Below are 21150 nucleotides of genomic sequence, written 5' to 3'. Positions count from 1 at the left end.
AGTGATCGTATATTCTGTGTTAGTGATGTTGGCACAACTTTGGGGTGAACTCCTCTGCTCTTCTTCAAAATAGTGGCATGAGATCTTTTATGTCCACCCAAGAGAGAAGATAGGTCCTGACTTTAACATCCCATTCAACAGACAACACCTCTGACGTGCAGCATTCCCTCAGTATTGCACTGGAGTGCCAGCCTGTATCCAGTACCTAGAGTGCAGCTTGAACTGACAATACAAAAACAGAAATACCTGGAAAAACTCAGCAGGTCTGGCAGCTTTGGCGGAGAAGAGCACAGTTGACGTTTCGAGTCCTCATGACCCTTCAACAGAACTAAGTGAAAATAGGAAAAGGGTGAAATATAAGCTGGTTTAAGGGCGGGGAGGGGGGAGTGGTTGTTGGGACAAGCAGCCAGTGATAGGAGGAGATAACAAAAGATGTTATAGACAAAAGAACAAAGAGGTGTTGAAGGTGGTGATATTATCTAAAGGAATGTGCTAATTAAGAGTAGAGAGCAGGACAAGCAAGGTACAGATAGCCCTAGTGGGGGTGGGGTGAAATAATACTAAAAGGGCATAAAAGGTAAAGATAAACAATGGGTGGAAATACATTTTAAAATAATGGAAATAGGTGAGAAAAGAAAAATCTATATAAATTATTGGAAAAAACAAAAAGCAGGGGGAAGAAATGGAAAGGGGTGGGGATGGAGGAGCACACTGAACAATTTCTCCTTTAACTCCTCTCACTTCCTCCAAATAAAAGGTGTGGCTATGGGTACCTGCATGGGTCCCAGTTATGCCTGTCTCTTTATGGGGTATGTGGAACATTCCTTGTTCCAGTCCTACTCCGGCCCCCTCCCACAACTCTTTCTCCAGTACATCAATGATTACTTCAGTGCTGCTTCATGCTCTCGTCGGGACCTGAAAAAATTTATTAATTTTGCTTCCAATCTCCACCCCTCCATCATTTTCACGTGGTCCATCTCTAACACTTCCCTTCCCTTCCTTGACCTCTGTCTCAATTTCTGGTGATAGACTGTCCACCAATAGCCATTACAAGCCCACCGACTCCCACAGCTACCTCGACTACAGCTCCTCACACCCCGCTTCCTGTAAGGGCTCCATCCCATTCTCTCAGTTCCTTCGCCTCCATCACATCTGTTCTGATGATGCCATTTTCAAAAACAGTTCCTCTGACATGTCCTCCTTCTTCCTTAACCGAGGTTTTCCACCCATGGTAGTTGACAGGGCCCTCAACCGTGTCCGGCCCATCTCCCGCACATCCGCCCTCATGCCTTCTCCTCCCTCCCAGAAACATGAAAGGGTCCCCCTTGTCCTCAATTATCACCCCACCAGCCTCCACATTCAAAGGATCATCCTCCGCCATTTCCGCCAACTCCAGCATGATGCCACCACCAAACACATCTTCCCTTCACCCTCCCCTGGTGGCATTCTGTAGGGACCATTCCCTCCGTGACACCCTGGTCCACTCCTCCATCACCCCCTATTCCTCAACCCCCTCCCATGGCACCTTCCCATGCCCACGCAAAAGATGCAACACCTGCCCCTTCACTTCCTCTCTCCTCACCGTCCAAGGCCCAAACACTCCTTCCAAGTGAAGCAGCATTTCACTTGCATTTCCCCCAACTTAGTCTACTGCATTCGTTGTTCCCAATGCGGTTTCCTCTACATTGGAGACACCAAACGCAGACTGGGTGACCGCTTTGCAGAACACCTTCGGTCTGTCCGCAAGCATTACCCAGACCTCCCTGTCGCTTGCCATTTCAACACCCCACCCTGCTCTCATGCCCACATGTCCGTCCTTGACTTGCTGCATTGGTCCAGTGAAGCTCAACGCAAACTGGAGGAACAGCACCTCATCTTCCAACTAAGCACTTTACAACCTTCCAGACTGAATATTAAGTTCAACAATTTTAGATCTTGAACTCGCTCCTCCATCCCCACCCCCTTTCCGTTTCTTCCCCCTGCTTTTTGTTTTTTCCAATAATTTATATAGATTTTTCTTTTCCCACCTATTTCCATTATTTTTAAATGTATTTTCACCAATTGTTTATCTATACCTTTTATGCCCTTTTAGTATTATTTCACCCCACCCCCACTAGAGCTATCTGTACCTTGCTTGTCCTGCTCTCTACTCTTAATTAGCACATTCCTTTAGGTAATATCACCACCTTCAACACCTCTTTGTTCTTTTGTCTGTGACATCGTTTGGTTATCTCCACCTATCACTGGCTGCTTGTCCCAACAAACCCCCCCCTCCCCCTTAAACCAGCTTATATTTCACACCTTTCCTATTTTTACTTAGTTCTGTTGAAGGGTCATGAGGACTCGAAACGTCAACTGTGCTCTTCTCCGCCGATGCTGCCAGACCTGCTGTTTTTCCAGCTATTTCTGTTTCTGTTTTGGATTTCCAGCATCCGCAGTTTTTTGTTTTTATCTTTTTGAACTGACAATATTCTGACTCAGGGGTGAGAGAGTCATCATCAAACCACATCTAACACCAAGAGATAAGTGTTAAATCGCTCAATAACAAACCACTCAATAACATACTTGGAGACGTCAGCAATGTGCATGTGGCGCAGCTGAAGCCAGAGCTCATCATCCTCATCAAGGAGTGTATCTTTTACCCGAGACTCCGCAACTCCTGCAGTTTCATACCTGAAAAACAAAGCAACAAGGTCTCCACATGTGTACCCAAAAATACTGCAAAGAAATCATAATGGATCTCTTTAATATGGATGTAATTCCCCTGCTTTTTCTTCTCCCACCCAACTAGCTATATCTTCAACATCTACACTACTTTCAGGGATAACAATCACCCAAGACATTTTCTCTTACATTGAAAAAGTAAAATTAGTAACTAAAAATCAAAAAGAACCGTCTAATTTTAGTTTACAATGGAGCCATGAATAACTACTATTAACACTGAATGCCCTCTGAAACACACAATAAACCAGGAACAAAACTTCTCCAAGGCCTCAAGTGGAACTCTGGAATACTGGGCAAGGATTTCTGACTGCCAGGTTTTAAAAGTTTTAAATGCTCTGTTCAAATTGGCCATTACCGTACATAGTACCATTCTCAATTTGAATGGGACTCCTTTACATCTCTGTTACAACTTTCAATATAATGTACCACAGAACGAGGATCACGGAAAGCTTTTGATGAAGCCTCAACATAACTTCTTTTCTTGGAGTGGATTGAAAAAAAAACTTACGAGTAAATATCCTGATCGATTGGTAACAAATCATAGGCCATCGCCTGGAGGGTCAGCTCATGCAGGATTGGTGACACAGGGTCGTGGCCCCGGTCCAATATCAGCAGCTGTGAACGTGACTTTTCAGGCCCCTAGACAAAAGATTGGAAGTTTGAGTGAAAAAAATATAAAAATTAGCAACAAGATTATGACCGTTTGGCCCATCTCGATTCATCTATCCAAAAGAGAACCCCAGTCTATACAACGACACGAGGTCACAATGTATTGCATAAATCCTACCGAGTGTCCTTATGGTTTATGGGCTCAGAGTTATTGGTATCGGTATGGTAAAGAAAGAGTGGCATGCAAACCAACAGCTTAACTCATGAAGTGGATGCTTCCCCCCACCACATACCTGGAACCACAAACACCCCACTTCCCTGTTACAGAGCTTCAGATGCCAGTCAAATTTGGATGAGGTTTACAATTGAAATGCTGGATGTTTTGACAGTTTGTGTGGACACTGTTTTAAAGGGTTACCATCGCACCCGACTGAAATCCTGCTGGCAGCATTAAGACAGCAGCTGGGACTCGAAGCAATTCCCAGAACGCAGGACTACTTCAAATAAGACTGAATAAAAATTGCTTTGTATTAGGAAATGCTATTTCTATGAAATGGAAAAGCAGTCAAAGAAAAATAAAGTCAGTTTACAAAGAGAGTTGTTTATCTATTTGTATTCTATAGAAGTGCTGATCAAGATGAGTTTCTGTTAAAAAACTAATATCCAGATTATATTTTTTGTAGAGTCAATGTTACTGCAATAGAAGGCCATTTGTAGTAGAATACTTCCTTACAGGTTAGAGAAGTGACTGTGTTTTGCAATGCTCAAAACCTCCAGGTGGAGGGCACTATTGCACAGTAAATCATCACTCAGTACAATGGTACAGGGAAATGCTCAATCTCTACCTAGTGCTTAGCAAATTCATTTACTCACCTTTACTCCCGTTCAAGTTAGGTTTGGTCAGGAATCAAAAACACAGGGGCAGAGTCTCAGAATAAGGGGCTGATCATTTAGGACTGAGATGTGGAGAAATTACTTCACTCAAAAGAGTTGTGAACCTTTGGAATTTTCTACCCCAAAAGGGCTGTGGATGGATGCGCCATCGTCGGATGTGTTTAAGGTTGGGATAGACAAATCTTTGGTCTCTCAGGAATCAAGGGATATGGGGAACAGGTGGGAAACTGGAGTTCAAGCCCAAGATCAGCCATGATTATATTGAATGGCAGCGCATGTTCAATGGACTATATGGTTTACTCCTGCTCCTAGTTCTTGTGTCCTGTGCTCTTATAGGTTATGAGCGTTTTTTGACCTAAGCAGCAGGAGTCTGCTTTACTGAAATCCAAAAGTATCTTATTTTAAAATGGAAGCTTAGGAAAATATAAAGAATTGGTTGCACTTCTCAAAAGCACCAAAATGTGACTTTTTCCTCTGGTAGGGTAGCAATAAACAAATCAGTAAGCGAAAATATTTCATGAACGTTTCTACGATAAATGTCTTTACTAGATTGCAACACCAAATCTAAGGAATGTTTATTTAGATATACCATAATCTGTGAAGGGAGAAAACACAGTGTGTAAACTGGATGCTGAAATTAGCAGAGATGGACTGTGGAAATAAGTTACACATGATGATGATAGTTGAGTTAGAAAATATTTTTAAGGTGTAAACTGAAATAGCTGCAATGTATAACACTGCGATATGATTAACCAGGGTTCTGTGTAGGTACACAAGTTTTTCCCAAAGCAAGATTAGGTTAATGGCACCTCCAGATATACAGTCTTGCCCATTACTTCCTCTTATTAAGAGCATTAAATTACCAACCTAACAACGGCTTTACATACACAAATTGAAGATTTCCATCTCCACAAGTCTGAACTGACTCTTCCACTTTACATTGCAACTCAAATCCACCTCCCTCAGATGTAAGCTTGTGCTCTGAACCAAGATCGATCTAAAATACTTTGTCAGATTTAGAAATTTTTCGGAAGAACTCAGATGTAGAACATTCAGTGGAACACTCTTCCCCGCCTGCTATTCAAATGGTAGAACACCAGATGGAGCTAAGTGAATGTTTTATTATACAACTGTTCAATTTTTAATAAAGAGGTTTGTAAAGCTGGGGGGGTCTCTTTGGTGAAGGTATGGCAACATTTACAATATGCACTTGTAATTAAACCACAATGGGAATACTCCCTCCTTACCTAACATTTTACTGTCCTATCCTCAAGACATTGATTTCCTCACTGAAGATAGATTACAGACACTGTCTTTTACCTCGATCATGACACCATTATGAGTTCAGAAGCCTCAAACAGTAAATGCTACAGGCTAGTTAAGCAAGAAAGATCTGCACTGATAAATACTTCCTGCACAACTTCTGGACTTTCCAAAAAGAGCTTTACTGTCATTAACAAATTTTTGAAGAGTGGTCACTGCTGCTCTATAGGAAACATGTCAGCCTGTTGTGCAATAGCAAGCTCCCGAAAACAGGAATGAGTTAAATCACCAAAGAACCTACCTTTTTTTGGGGAAATGTTGGCTGAGGGATATATATCGGCTAGGACACCAGGAAGGAATTTCACCTGCTTTGCTGCAATATAGTGACACGACTGTTGCTGATTTAACACAGTGGTAGTGCCACACAACACAACGGAGGGCATCCTCAGTGTCAAGACGGAACTTCGTCTCCACAAGGACTGTGCGGTGGTCACTCCTACTGATGCCATCACAGACAGATGCATCTGTGGCAGAGGATGAGGTCAAATATGTTCTTCCCTCTTGTTGGTTCCCTCAACATTGCCACAGACCTGGTCTAGCAGCTGTGTCCTTTAGGTCTCGGCCAGCTCGGTCAGTAGTGGTGCTACTGAGCCACTCTTGGTAATGGACATTGAAGTCCCCCACCCAGAGTACATTCTGCATCCTTGCCACCCTCAATGCTTCCCCCAAGTGGGGGAGCACTGATTCATCAGCTGATGGAGTTGGGTACGTGATAATCAGCAGGAGGTTTCCTTGCCCATGTTTGACCTGATGCCATGAGACTTCATGGGGTCCGGAGTCAACTTTGAGACTTCCAGCGCAACTTCTTCCTGACTGTATACCACTGTGTCACCATCTCTGCTGGGCCAATTTCAAACAGATCTAGCAACTCAAGACTGGGCATCCATGAGGCAGTGTCGCCATCAGCAGCAGCAGAATTGTACTCAACCACAATCTATAACCTCACGGCCTGGTATATTCCCCCCCATCTACCATTACCACCAAGCCAGGGGATCGACCCTGGTTCAAAGAAGAGTGCAGGAGGGCATGTCAGGAGCAGCGCCAGGCATACCTAAAAATAAGGTGCCAGCCTGGTGAAGCTAAAGCACGAGACTACTTGCGTGCCAAACAGCATAAGCAGCATGCAATAAACAGAACTAAGTGGTTCCGCAACCAACGGATCAGATCTAAGCCCTGCAGTCCTGCCATTGTCGCAAATGGTGGTGGACAATTAAACAACTCACTGGAGGAGGCTCCACTAATATCACCATCCTCAATGATGGGGGAGCCCAGCACATCAGTGCAAAAGATAAGGCATTTGCAACAAGCTTCAGCCAGAAGTCCTGAGTGGACGATCCATCTGCGCCTCCTCTGGATGCCAGTCTTCAGCCAACTCAGTTTCCTGCCGGTGGGACAGGAAATACCCAGGATGGTGATGGTGGTACCTGGGACATTATCTGTAAAGTACAATTCTGAGTGTATGACTATGTCAGGCTGTTGCTTGACTAATCTGTGGGGCAGCTCTCCCAATTTCGGCACAAGGAGGACTTTGCAGGGTCGACAGGGCTGAGTTTGCTGTTGCTGTAAGTCGATGCTGAGTGGTCTGTCCGGTTTTATTTCTTACAGACTTTGTAGCTTTTGACACAACTGTGTGGCTTGCTAGGCCATTTCAGAGGGCATTTAGGAGTCAACTATATTGCATCTGTCTGATGTGTGGGAGCAGCAGTGTTGAGGAGGATGGAAGGGGAGGAAGCGATATAAGGCCAAGTAGCTGGCCTGTATGGTTGTATGCATAATCAGAATAAAATGGCACCTAGGTGACTGCCCTTTAATATTGCTTTCAGCATTCATCTCCAGAAGCCTGCTGAAACCCTCATTACTAATAGGTGTATCATCATTTCTGGATTCAGCAAGATAGATATATTATCAGCATCAGGAAATTAAGAAAGTTTTGGGACAGCAGAAATAAACCTATTTAACTTTGTAACACTGCTATCTGCCATGAGGGATATTTTCCAACTGCATCTAGAAAGTAAATTCAAATCTTTCTCAACATGATATTCAGTTAAACACAGCATGTAGGTCTGTGATTAATGACAATGTCAGCTAGTAACGCACACAGCAATAAAGTAATGAATCCAATTAATTAGCTAGCTACATCTTCACTAAGTCTCCATTTATATAATACATTGAACTAAGTACATAAACATTCAAGCAACAGCAAAGACATATTTATTAGATACTCTCTTCCACGGCTAGGTTATGGAATAAATTACAACCCGTGTTGTGAAGGTGCTCAACGGTTGGTTTTAGTCAGAGTTGCTCAATTGTGCGTTCTGGCTCGGGGTGCTGTTTTGGTAGAGATTAGTGTTACTTTCGGGTGCTTTTAATCTCTGAACCCTGCATGTTTCAAAATGATTTTAATGTCTTTAAATCTCATTTAACCGTCATCACAAAAGTGTCCCAATTGCCTCTGAGGCAGAAGCTTCGAACTAAGACTTGGGCAAGTAATCTAGGGCAGCAGCTCACTGCATTGCTGAGAGAGTGCTGCATTGTTAGAGGTGCTGACCTTCAGATGAGATGTTAAACCGAGGTCTTTTTTGCCTATTTATGTGGATGTAATGTGTGCAATGTAACTATTTGATAAAAAGCAAGAAGCTTGCTTAGTGTCCTGGCCAACATTTATCCATAAACAATCAGCAATGCAGCATAACTGGTCATTTATCTTGGTTTTTGGACCAGCTGCCCACACAACAGTTGTGACTATACGTCAAAAATAATTAATTGACCTTGAAGCTCTTTGGGACAGTGAGGGGATTTGAAAGATACTATTTAAATACAAATTCTTTCTTGTAATTCATATCCCACATCCATATTGGACATTTATTATTGGAGTCAACGTCTCCTTGTAGGAGCATCTTTCTTAGCCCTCCCAGTAATTGATCTCTCAATGTCTCAAACATCTATTTTGACTCATGAAAGTTTTTCAAATAAGTTAAAAAGACAAATTATGTTCCAGGACATTTTTTTTTTAAGTAGCACAGCATGTTTAAATAAATGTTTTCCTCCTATTCTGCTGCTATTCCTTCAGAGAATACCCAATTTAAAAGTCCCAAACGAGCGAAGTGCAAGGCTGTCACTTTTACAAGGAGACTACACGCTTTGCAAAATGTGCAAACTGATACCACTTACATTTAACATGTATGTAGAAAGCTATTACCAAGAACTGCTCCTGAATCTGCTGGACAAAAAGAGACTCACACAGTAACATCCACAGAAATAAATGTGTGCTTATTTACCCTTGGCTGAAATGTAGTGACTGTTCGCATTCTGGAAGAAAAGGGACAGGAAACTGGAAATGGACAAGGAAGGAAGGGACAGAAGGAAGAGAGAAAAGAAAACAGTTTAAAAAGAAAGTAAGAAACACTGCAATGCAGATGGATAAATTAAGACCATGCCCCATCATGTTCACTTCATAGGCTTTCCAGAGCACTTTCGCACACAACTTTTTAACACAATCTGCAAGGTTAAGTCTACTTCCTAAAAATTATTCGCTGATCTCCTACGGTATTGCTCCCAGGTGGTCTGGAGCATGATTGCAGTGTTTCACTGTTCATGAGCTTCAACATTGATTAAACCCTCTGTCTGGGCAAATCTGGGTAATTGAGATAGACCTGTAATTATAATCGTTTTCAGCTTTCAGGTCACCGCCCTGGCTTTCTTTATTTTAAGAAAAGATTATTTTCCAGGTGTAACAAAGCTCCTAATTTTCTCCCATCTATATAAAAAGGAATACTTAAAAATATTCTCAAAGTTGGGAGTTAAGTCACTGTGACATCATTAATAAGTCATTAAGTTATTTGTCAAAATGGCCAATTATTCACCACATTCGAATTTTGCAGCAACAGCTGAGAATGGATTAAAAAACAAAATCAGAAGTCAAGAAAGATAAGATGGGGAGAAGTACAAAACAAATTACTCCCATCTGACTTTTGTTGGGTTACATTTCACAGGTGACTGTCCTCTGCTAAGTGGCCATTCTTCATTTACCAACCAAAATACTAGTGCACTGACTATTCAACTGCCAAGGGCATCACATCAGAATCCAATCCTGTTGGTTCCTAGTGTCAAGTTTCAAACATGTATTTTTGGAAAGCAAGTCATTAGCAAGGGCCTTAGCTGGTTTTCCTCCTCAAGCTTTACCCAATAGACTATGGTTTTTTTTTTTTTGGGGGGGGGGGGGGGGGGGGGGGGGGGGGGGTGCGCGGGAGAGAGACAGACTGGGGTGGGGGCAGTAGGAGTTCCTGAAACTCGGCATTTTAAAGGGTGCGGAGGAAGAGGAGGAGGAGCTATATACTTTGAGGTATGAGATATTTCCATTTTTATTCTGCTTCACCCTCCTTGTCCAGGTATTTGATTTCTGGGAATTGTTCCGCTGAAACCATCAGACAGTGGTTGCAGGTCAAATCTCACGGACACTCGGCACAACAACTGCCCTCAGTGGTAAACGAGAGTCAGTCAAGCCATAATAACTCGTGTTAAAACTGTAAAATTTAGCACAACAGCTCTGGACTGATCTATCTGGATAAATCCAAACTCAGGTCATTTAAAAATTCTGTTTAGAAAAGAATTGCAAGCTGCAGTAATATTTGATGGAAAAACTCTGGCTCAGAGCAGCTGCTGAACTTGCATAGGCAACTGAGATTAGAATCAGAGCTAAAAGCAGAAAATATAATTTCTTTGACATCCTGAGTCAATGGCTTTATACTGCTAGTTCAGCTTCTTCACAGTGCAAACACAGTAAAGCCCTCTCAGCAAGTCACTCCATTAAGGTTATTAACACACCCATTACTCTTCAGTGCCTCTCCTTTTCCTCGACCATCAATCCCAATACTTAATGGCAATAACGAGGAATCTCCCAAACACAAAGGCATGCTTCAGCATACAACATTTTTAAAGCAGCTTTAAGAGGTACTTTAAAGTGAAAATTATACTAAATTCCAAGAGGATAAAAACTTATCTCCAATTTAAACGCCCACAACATCCAAAAAAAGATAACGCCCAACAGATTTAGTACAAGGACCGTTCAACATGAGCTGTGGATAAAGGGGAGCCTGTAGACGTACTGTACTTGGATTTCCAGAAGGCAATTGATAAGGTGACACATCAAAGGTTACTGTGGAAAATAAAAGCTCATGGAGTAGGGGGTAACATATTAGCATTAGAAGATTGGCTGGCTGGCAGAAAGTATGCATAAATGGGTCTTTTTTTGATCGGCAGGATGTGATGGGTGGAATTCCACAAGGGTCTGTGCTGGGGCCTCAACTTTTTACAATTTATATCAATGACTTAGATGAGGGGAGTGACAGCGCGGTAGCTAAATTTGCAGATGACAAAGGTAGGTAGGAAAGTATGTTGTGAAGAGGACATAGGGAGGTTGCAGACAGATATAGATAGGTTGAGCGAGTGGGCAAAAATCTGGCAGATGGAGTCTAATGTAGGAAGATGTGAAGTTATTCACTTTGGCAGGAACAATAAAAAAAGTAGAGTACTACTTAAATGAAGAACGGCTGCAGAAATTCCGAGGTGCAGAAGGATCTAGGTGTTCTAGTGCATAAGTCACAAAAAGTTAGTATGCTGGTACAGCGAGTAAATAAGGCAGCTAATTGAATGCTATCCTTTATTGTGCGAGGAATTAAACATAAAAGCAAAGATGTTATGCTTCAGTTATACAGGGCATTGGTAAGGCCACATCTCAAATATTGTGTGCAGTTTTGGTCTCCTTGTTTAAGGATGCAAACGCATTGGAGGCAGTTCAGAGGTTTACTAGATTGATACCTGGAAAGAGTGGGTTGTCTTATGAGGAAAGGTTAGACAGACTGGGCTTGTTTCCACTGGAGTTTAGAAGAGTGAGGGGTGACTTGAGTGAAGTATACAAGATCCTGAATGGTCCTGACACGGTGGACATGGAAAGGATGTTTTCTCTTGTGGGTCTGTCCAGAACTAGGGGGCACTGTTTTAAAATTAGGGGTAGCCCTTTTAGGACAGAAATGAGGAGAATTTTTTTTCTCTCCCAGGGTTGTGTGACTTTGGAACACTGTCTCAGAAGGCGATGGAGGTGGGGGTCACTGGATATTTTTAAGGCAGAGGTAAATAGATTCTTGTTATGCAAGGGAATCAAAGGTTATCGGGGTGGTTGGGAATGCAGAATTCAAAACACAAGCAGATCAGTCATGATCTTATTGAATGGCGGAGCAGGCTCAAGGGGCCGAATGGCCTACTTCTGCTCCTATTTCGTATGTTCAAGTACCAGGCCCTGCTTTGATGGCCAGTTCTCATGTGTTCCTTTAAACCTGATGTTCTCATTCTTGTTTGCCACTTGCCCTCCAGTGTTGATGATTTTACAAATGATGTCAGCAAAAAGAAAAAGCAAAATTAAAACAATAAGGTGCATAAATGACAGTTGAATCAGTAATGATGTGGCTCACCTCCCCCATGCTGGGATTATCAGCCTTGTATGCATTCAGTTTGTCGTGAATTAGATTTGCCAATGTTGAATTGATTTCTGGGCCCCTAGAAGCATAAGAAGAAGGTAAATTCACACCTCAAATGACATGCTTTATCACATCTTAGGACTGAGTGGCTGTGGTTGGGGGAGGATGGGTTAACATTAAACCCAAGAGTGTCACTGAATCAACCAAAGATCGAGAGTGGAATTGAGAAGGGTACAGTACTTTAGGCACACAATTGTTAAATGTCACTATTAAATCCCCAGAATTTAATTTGCGACGCAACTGCACCAGTTTCTGGTGCACTCCAAAGGAATACCATTCCTGAGGAACAGTTTTAGCACGCTATCAGTATCAGCAAACACAAACAGGCCAAACAGAGCAGGGGTGAAATGTAAAGCTTTCTCCTCTTCCAAGCTTTGGAGAGCATCACTTCTCCCATTTGCTGCATCAGTGCACGTTTTCAATTTCCTACACATGCCATTTCCCTGAGCATGATATATTACCAATTTATATGGAAAGCTTTTGTGCTGTGGGCTTGCAGCCACTGGGAGCCAGCTAATAACTGCCCAAGCTCAATTCCCAACAGACCTTTGAGGAGACTTTCACAGCATTAGTCTGTTGAATGGCCTCCTCCTGTGCTGCATACTTCGATGAAAGGACATTGTATAGTCCACTGCATTGATAAGCCCTTCAAATTGCAATTTGTAATTTAAAAAAGGTACACTATTTTGGAAAAAAAAACATAATTGTAGGAGAAAACGAAAACTTGTATTTTCTTTCATGGTGCTCGCTTTTTTAGATTCAGAGGCTTGAGGGGAGAGACTGCAACTACTACTCTGCATTTATGTAACTGCTATAACCTTTAAAAAAGTTCCAATGCATTTCACAGAATATGAAGAAAATGCATACAGCCAGAAGAGAGATTGGATAGGGGTGACCAAAGGCCTGCTCAAAGTGCTGGGCTTTAAAGGGCACTTTTTAAAGTATGAGGGCAGTGGAGAGACAGAGGGAATTTCAGAGTGGCTGGAGGCACAATCACCAATTATGGGGCAAAAGGATGAGAGTTGGAAGCTATCGAAGGATTTAAAGACAAGATGGATTTTTAATTGGAGGACCAGAAACCAAAAAGGCCAGCAAAAATGATGTGAGAACAATGTGGGAAAGGATTTAAGCAGTATAACTTCAGACACTTTATTGGCCTGAATTACAACAGGTTTTGCTAACTTTGCTAGCTAAAGGAGAAAGGAAACTACTTCTAACAATATGTCTTCTTCATTAGAAAAACCACCTCCTCTAGCTCCACACATCCACTGCCAAGACCCTCTTTCATAGCTTTATCACCTTCAGCACAACTACTCCAATGCTTTCTGCAGGGTTTGAGCAGTAGAAGTTCAGAGGAGTTGTAATTTATGCAGGTGGGAAGGTGAGGGGCCAATCGGACTGCATTCCTTCTTTACTTCCACCACTAAATTAGAGCACGACCAATGAGTATCTTAATTTCATCTACATCTTGGTTCCATAGCCTTGAATACAAAAACCCAGCAAGCTCAGTTTTGAACAAGACTCAATTTTTTTTGGGAGGTGGTGAGGGGCACAATGGGGGAAAGAGATAGAGAATGTTCCAGGTTTGCACAGACCTTGGCCCATCACATGGGTATGTCAATAAGGGGAAACTGTACACTGACCTCAAATGTGAATTACGAACAGACTTACTTTCTATATCTCACAGCTGGATATTCCTTCAAGGTTTCACATAATGTTGCTATCTGTTCAGCCAGATCCTCCAGCAGGGTACTATTGCCATTTGCAGTGTGAGCGCTGAAGAAGTGATAGAATGAATCTGTAGAATCCAGCGAGAACACCTTATGGAGATCACACACACACACACACAGTCACTGAATGCCAGCATTGGGCACAAAAAAGCTATACTATAGACAAGTATGTTGTGAAATAAGTATTTTATTCAAGAAAAATATGAAACACGAAGATGTACTTTTGACAGAACATAAGTTAAGCTATTAAATTAAAACAAAAATATTTGTATTTATCCAGCCTGCCACAGAAATAGATTAAATTTTCTCTATTTTAACAATGCAAAATTATTACTGTAATAAAGCAGCTCAAGGGATTAGATTTATCATGTCAAAAGGCACTTGTTAACAACTTTAATAAGCGGATTGCCCTAGAAGGCAGCAATATCTGTGGAGCTGCCATGAGTCTGTAATCTTTTCATTCCTGAAACACTGGAGAGCCCTCTGGCCTCAAGAACGCAAGTTTATTTTAAAGATAAAAACAAAAAACTGCGGATGCTGGAAATCCAAAACAAAAACAGAAATACCTGGAAAAACTCAGCAGGTCTGGCAGCATCGGCGGAGAAGAACAAAGTTGACGTTTCGAGTCCTCATGACCCTTCAACAGAACTAAGTAAAAATAGGAGAGGGGTGAAATATAAGCTGGTTTAAGGTGGTGGTGGCGGGGGGGGAGGTCATGAGGACTCGAAACATCAACTTTGTTCTTCTCCGCCAATGTTGCCAGACCTGCTGAGTTTTTCCAGGTAATTCTGTTTTTGTTTTTTTTTTATTTTATAGATATTTGAAAGTGTTCAGTTTTGGGTAAGTAAAAGCGTATAACAAAGTATAGTTAGAAGTTAAAAAAAGTCAAATCAAAATTTCTCTCAAGTAAAAGTGGGTTTTATTTTTAATCTACAGTCTCCCGAACAGATTTATAATTCCTTTTTAAGTTAATTAGCACAATTTTGACTGTTTTTAAACTTTGTTAGAGAAGAAACTGTAAAGGCAAGTCAGATTTTCTTTTTATTCACCTTGATTTGAAAAGTCTTTTGTATCATTAGTATGGTAAAATGCAACTGCCATTCATCCATATTTACTGCAGCATCAGGATTTGCTGTACAAGGTCAAATGATGCATTATTAAAGCAGGTTTCCTGCAATTACTCACTTGGGATTCAAGAGGAAGGAAAGACGCATGGATTTCTTTGAGGGTTTTGACTACTTTTGTGCACCGTGATCTTCCAAGCTCGGTAAACAGTGACTCTGGACAGGCTGTGGGGAGCAAGAGTTGGGATTGAAACCAAACCAGACTGATCAATGCTCAGCATAACTTTTTCGATAAATTATCTGTCTTCGCAATAGTTAACTTACAAGTAGGGGCCATGGCCAGTTACATAGAGTGTGCAAAGATGGTGTAACTTGTATTGAACTATTCAATATGAAAAATGGGCATCATACTTTTTAAAAAGGTTTCATTTTGCTATAATTTGAAATAAAACCTGCCTTCTTTAGGTTTCTCTCATTTTCTTTCTGAAATCCACTCCACCCACAGGCAGAGCCCCTCCGAGGTATAAACAATCCCAGGATGAGGTTAAAGTAGAGGTCTAATTCTAGATAAGTATCAGCTCCACCTTTATGTCAGAGATTAAGAAAATATTTGGGCAATCATTCCTGGATATTTCCTCTTGAGGTTGAAAAATATGTGGGAAACCTAGTACTGCCAATACCCTGTGGCATGAGACAGAGTGCCAAAATGTACAATCATCTTAAGTTTTTATTTCTCAATTTCCAATCTACCAGTATAAAGGATGAAGACAGTACTTGCAAGTCTTTGGCGGCGGGGTGGGGGTGGGAGATGGGCAAAAAAGAAAAAAAGGTGACATGCAATTTTCGCATTGTACATAGATTTAACACAAGTTAATCTAACTGGACAACTTTGTACCTGGATGAAGGCTTGGAGAGAAGCAAGCTGGCCCAAACAGGTATTATAATGGTAAGATGTCAAAGCAGCCTCATATTGAATGCAGTACACGAAATAGACCTTACCTTAATTACAAGAGGCACAAAGAATACATCATAGAAGTCAGCCCAGGAGGCTGTCCAGCCAAATTCAGCTTTACAGGTAGCAGCAATTCACTTGGAGCCATCTACTCTAATCCCATATACCTTGACACCATATCCTTTTCAAATTCTTATCCTATTCTCTTATAATTGTTAATTGCTGCCTCAGCAGCCACTTAGTTTCCAATAGCTGTATTAAATAAATTAAACCACGCAGCATATGTTTCCTGGATCTCATGCAGAAGTATGGAAATCATACACATTCTTCCAAATGCTCTTTCAAAAGGGTCCGAACCATGTATAAAGAAAGCACAGCATTTGGAATGGCATTGGTTGTTCCAATACTCCAGGACCAATTTCTATTTGCTCATGTTGAGAACAAAACCTGAAACATCAACACTTACAATCAATGAAGAATATGTGGGCTGCTTTGTACATGAATGTTGGTGTATCTTTGAAGTCATTAATCAGGGCTCGCACAGACTGGGAAAGAAAAAAGAAAAAGAACAAATAAATCACCTAGGACAAAAATAAAACAGAAATACATAGGCATACTGTAAATTGTAACTTACAACCCTTATACATACAATGGGCAACCACTCCACTACTGAATGTGAAGCAGTGGGGCACTAGTTTAGTGTTTATTGTATTAGACCAGCAACCCAGAGGCTTAGAATTCAAACCCATCATGGTATGAAATTGAATTCAATAAATCTGGTAATTTCGTGGATTGGGAGCCAACTTGAAGACAGTCAATTTGTCAAAATTCAACAGGTTCATTGAGATTTTTGGCAAGTATCTTTCTGAAGGGCAGAACTATCCCTGACAGCTGAAATTTACAAAATCCATCCATTCTTTTGACAGGTGCTGACTGACATGTCGTTTATTTCCAGAATTTTACATTTTAATTTCAATTATGTTTCAGCTCTGAACTCAAAACATTAAGCTTGTCTTTCCACTAAACAAATGTAGACTGACCAAGGTAAATGATCTGCTAAATGCGACTGAAATAAAGCTCAGCACAGAGAAGAGGTAGCAAAATAAAGGGAACAACAGGGTCACAAATCAAAAAGGAAATGCCCAATAGGGCTTGTGACAATCCAAAACTCTTGGAGCCTAAAGCAGATGGGAATTTCCAGTAAATCTGCCTATACCCTCACTCCAAACACTTGACCAAGATGTTATCCCTCACTTAAAAAAAAAGTTGCAAGGCTTGTTGTGGAAGGGCAGAGGCTTCCAGACAGGCAACAGTCAGGTTAATCATCTACAAGGCAATTTTGCATTTGTATCCTGGTAGGGATGAGCCTTGAGTGTAAGGCCCCTTCCGTCATACTAGGTCCATGGACAAGAGAGTTCTACTGGAGGGCAAATCTAGGTACCCAGGAAAAGTGGGTTTTCACTATAACCAGGACAAGGTAAAGTAGCAATTTATACTGGGAAGTACTATTAAAGGTCCAAGACTCAAAGTCAGAAGTTGACAACAATAGTGCAAAAAGTAAACTCACTGGACAAGTTTTAATAGTTTCCACCCAGGATCAGAAAACAAGATTATTGTACACAGTGAAAAAAAATGAAAATCTAGTAGAAAGGGTACATACCCTACAAAATTACACTATTAGGCAGTTAACTTGGATTGCATCATTAATGGAAGGGCAAAACCAATAAAGACCATCCAGGCCTTCAAACCTGACCCGATCAGAGAGGCGTGAAAACTTGCATTGCGATTTGCTCCACCCCAATTTATTTAAACACTTGAGAGCACAGAAGCATTTCTACACCGAGGAGTGCTGTGGAGGCTGGAATACAGCATTCCTGCTGGCATTTACTAAGAAGAAACAGGGGACATCTGGAGGCCAGACGATATTGGAGAACCACATTCGAGGGCCCCACAAGATGCACGGAGACAGGTTTTTATTGCCTTCTACCCACAAACGACGAATTTAACAACTCGAAGCTGCAACAAAAGGAGAAGTAAATGTGGGGTTTATGTAGCACGGGGCTATCATTGAACACCACTTACAGGGGAGATGCAACCAAAATGTAAAAACCTCTGAAAACTTTCAAGAAAGCAAGCCATAATCAAGTTTCTTACTAAGACCAATCAAATAAAAGCTCCAAGATATCAAATATTGCAATCTACATTATTCAGCTTTGATTGCTGCCTTTCTAAAATCCCAACTGGTTTGTAAACCATACTTTTCTGTGGTAGATTTGATCCTAAACTTCTACAATTAACCTTCAATCTGTTCATGCAGGTATTTGACCATTGCTTTTCTGTGAAAAGAAGCTAACTGACAGATCATTAAGAATTTGGATACTGCAAATTCCACATATAAGCATGCATGACAAACACCTTTAAACCAATTTATATTGCACTGAAGTCCTGTGATAATGGAGTTGGCTCCTGACATGCAGATCTCACACAGCCAGCAGCAGCCAGTGAGCAAACATGGCAGTATCTGTGAAAGGGAGAGGCCCATCGTTATGGGTCTTTCCAAAAATGTTAAAGCAGATTTACTAATACATTACAAAAATACATTTTTATAGTGCCTTTAACATAGGAAAACACCTCAAGGCTCTTCACAGACACACCATCAGATTAAAACCTACTGAGTCAAAGAAAATATGAGGGGGTGACTAAAAAGTAGGTCAAAGGTGGTCTTAAAAATAGAGGAGAGAGGAGAGGGGGGGTGGTGGTGACATATAGATGGGAATTTCAGACTCACTTGTAGAGTGCCAAATTTCTAGTCCTGGGATTACTGGTTTAATTATCTGATATAGCCACCAACTGCAGCCAAAGAAGTCCTTCCTAGAGCTGTACAGGTAACAGAAGTGGCTCACATAGCAATGCATCATTTATAACCAGGGCTAGCATTTTTTAGTGTCTTTAAGTTTTTAAGAGACAAATATTAACACAGTCTCTGCTATTCTGAGACTACACTGGAAGATCATGTCTATTTTTCAATTTGCTCTTTTTAAAAAAAAGAGCCAGAATTTGCTCTGGCAATGACAATATTTTAAGAAAAGAATGTCAGAACAGGTTTGAACAGAGCTTAAATTCAACACAGAAAAAAGGGATTTAAGGCATGCCACTCCACTAGCCCCTACTTGTTCATTTAATAAACCGCTTACTAATTTTCCACAGTTGTAGTGCCATTTACTTATGTTCTTTGTATTTTTACTCAGAGCTGATGTAAAGTTGCTGGTGGTGATATGGAATTCTCCCACAATATAAATGGGGAGGTTCTACAGCTGTAGCAATCAACATAAAAAGGAACCTCTTGAATGTGAATAGTTGCAATACAAATCAAACCTAGCATCAGATGCTCTCAATCCAATCACTAGGAGACCAGTGTGGTTTTCCTTCAACTGGACTGGAGATGCATTCTTCAGCAACGTAGGAGATCTGCATTGCAATAGATGTGTGCCACACCCAGTACCAAAAAGATTACTGAACATTTTGACAAACACAACCATAATGAGCTCAGTGGTGATCTGAGCGTTTATACTTGCAGCACATGCCTTTTCCGATGGTGTAATCAAATAGATGGCTTCCAAGCTGGGAATCGGCTCCCGCCTCTTGTTGATATCTTCAACAACTGGAATAAAAAGTGAGAGCAATGCTCTAACAGGATTTCAAGTATTGCTGTATGATAATTAACACTGCAGTACACAGGTGGCAAATATATTAGTCTGAAGAAGAGTCATATGGGCTCAAAACATTAGCTCTGTTTCTCTCTCCCCTCCCCTCCTCCTCTCCCCTCCTCTCAGACCTGCTGAGATTTTCCAGCATTTTCTGTTTATATTTCCGATTTCCATCTGCAGTATTTTGCTGATATTTAGATATATTAGTCTGCTATGCGAAAATGTAATGCAAGCTGCAAACACCTTGCACAACCTAGGCCCCAAGCAAGGAGGGAAAAAAAGCAGATTTCACTCTCAAATTAGGGATGGTATTTTTAAATCATTCACAGCAATAAAGTATTTATTTTTGCCAAGAGAGCTAATCCTGATGTTTTTCTCTGCAAACTGGCTTTAACAAATGCATACAATACTTACAGCTTTGTTTAAAAAGTAAGAGGGGAAAATATCTTGCTGGAGTTTTTTTGAGGTGGTAACAGATAAGGTTGATAAGGGCAATGCTGATGTTGATGTGGTGTATATGGGTTTTTAAAAGGCATTTGATACAGTGCCACACAACATTTTAACTCATGGAATAAAAGGGAAAGTAGGCACTTGGATAAGAAATTTGCTGAGTGACAGGAAACACAGTAGTGATAAATGGTTGTTTTTCAGATTGGAGGAAGGCTGTAGACGAGTTCCCCAGGGGTCAGTGCTGCAACTCTTGTTTTCCTCACTTATATTAATGACCTAGACTGTGGTGTTCAGGGCATGATATCAAAATTGCAGATAATACGAAGATTAGAAACATTGTCAACTGTGTGGGGATAGTCTTGAACTTCAAAAGGACATAGACTGTTTGTGGATTGGGCAAACTAGTGGAAGATGAAGTTCAATGCAGAGAATTGCGAGGTGATTCATTTTGGCAGGAAGAATATGGAGACACAGTATAAATAAAAGGAGAAATTCTAAAGGAAGTGCAGGAACAGAGGGACATTGGTGTATATGTACATAAGTCACTGAAGATGGCAGGGCATGTTGAGAGAGCAGTTAATAAAGCATATAATATCTTAGGCTTTATTAACAGGGGCATTGCGCACAAGAGTAAGGGATGTTGAAATTGTATAAGACACTAGTTAGGCCTCATCTGGAGTACCGTGTTCAGTCCTGGGCATCATACTTGAGGAAGGACGTGAAGACATTGGAGAGAGAACAGAGGAGATTCACAAAAACGCTTCCAGGAATAAAGAACTGTAGCGATGCGGATAGATTGGAGAGGTTGGGGCTGCTTTTCTTAAAGAAAAGAAGGCTGAGAGGAGACTTGATAGAGGTATTCAAGATCCTGAGGGGCATGGACAGGGTAAATAGTGAGAAACTGCTCTCACTCAAGGAAGCATCAAGAACTAGAGGGTACAGATTCAAAATAATTGGCACAAGGAGTAAAAGTGTTGCGGGGAAAGATTTTTTCACTGAGATGGAGGTTGGAGTCTGGAATGAGTTTCCTGAGAGGGTGGTGCAGGCAGGTTCAATCAAGGTATTCAAAAGGAAATTGGATTGCTATTTGAAAAGAGAGAATGTGCAAGATTATGGGGATAAGACAGGGGGGTGGGGCGAGGTAGAGAGCTCTTTCAGAGAGCC

At 41.2% G+C, this 21150-nt stretch overlaps 1 protein-coding gene across 3 annotated transcripts in view; it reads right to left on the bottom strand.

The window, feature by feature from the left end:
• stxbp2 (syntaxin binding protein 2) overlaps positions 1-21150 on the bottom strand; it is a 55997-nt gene that overhangs the window by 15406 nt on the left and 19441 nt on the right. For all 3 annotated transcript variants that reach the window (XM_041177087.1, XM_041177088.1, XM_041177089.1), the window contains exons 4-10: positions 19414-19490; positions 16296-16374; positions 14999-15102; positions 13755-13903; positions 12018-12102; positions 3233-3363; positions 2566-2673 (exon numbers count right to left, since the gene is read on the bottom strand). In XM_041177087.1, coding sequence (XP_041033021.1) covers positions 2566-2673; positions 3233-3363; positions 12018-12102; positions 13755-13903; positions 14999-15102; positions 16296-16374; positions 19414-19490 — 733 coding nt within the window. The remainder of the gene's footprint in view (positions 1-2565; positions 2674-3232; positions 3364-12017; positions 12103-13754; positions 13904-14998; positions 15103-16295; positions 16375-19413; positions 19491-21150) is intronic.

Source organism: Carcharodon carcharias, chromosome 30, assembly GCF_017639515.1.
Source record: "Carcharodon carcharias isolate sCarCar2 chromosome 30, sCarCar2.pri, whole genome shotgun sequence".
Taxonomy (NCBI): domain Eukaryota; kingdom Metazoa; phylum Chordata; class Chondrichthyes; order Lamniformes; family Lamnidae; genus Carcharodon; species Carcharodon carcharias.
This window is presented reverse-complemented; position numbering and strand designations above follow the sequence as displayed.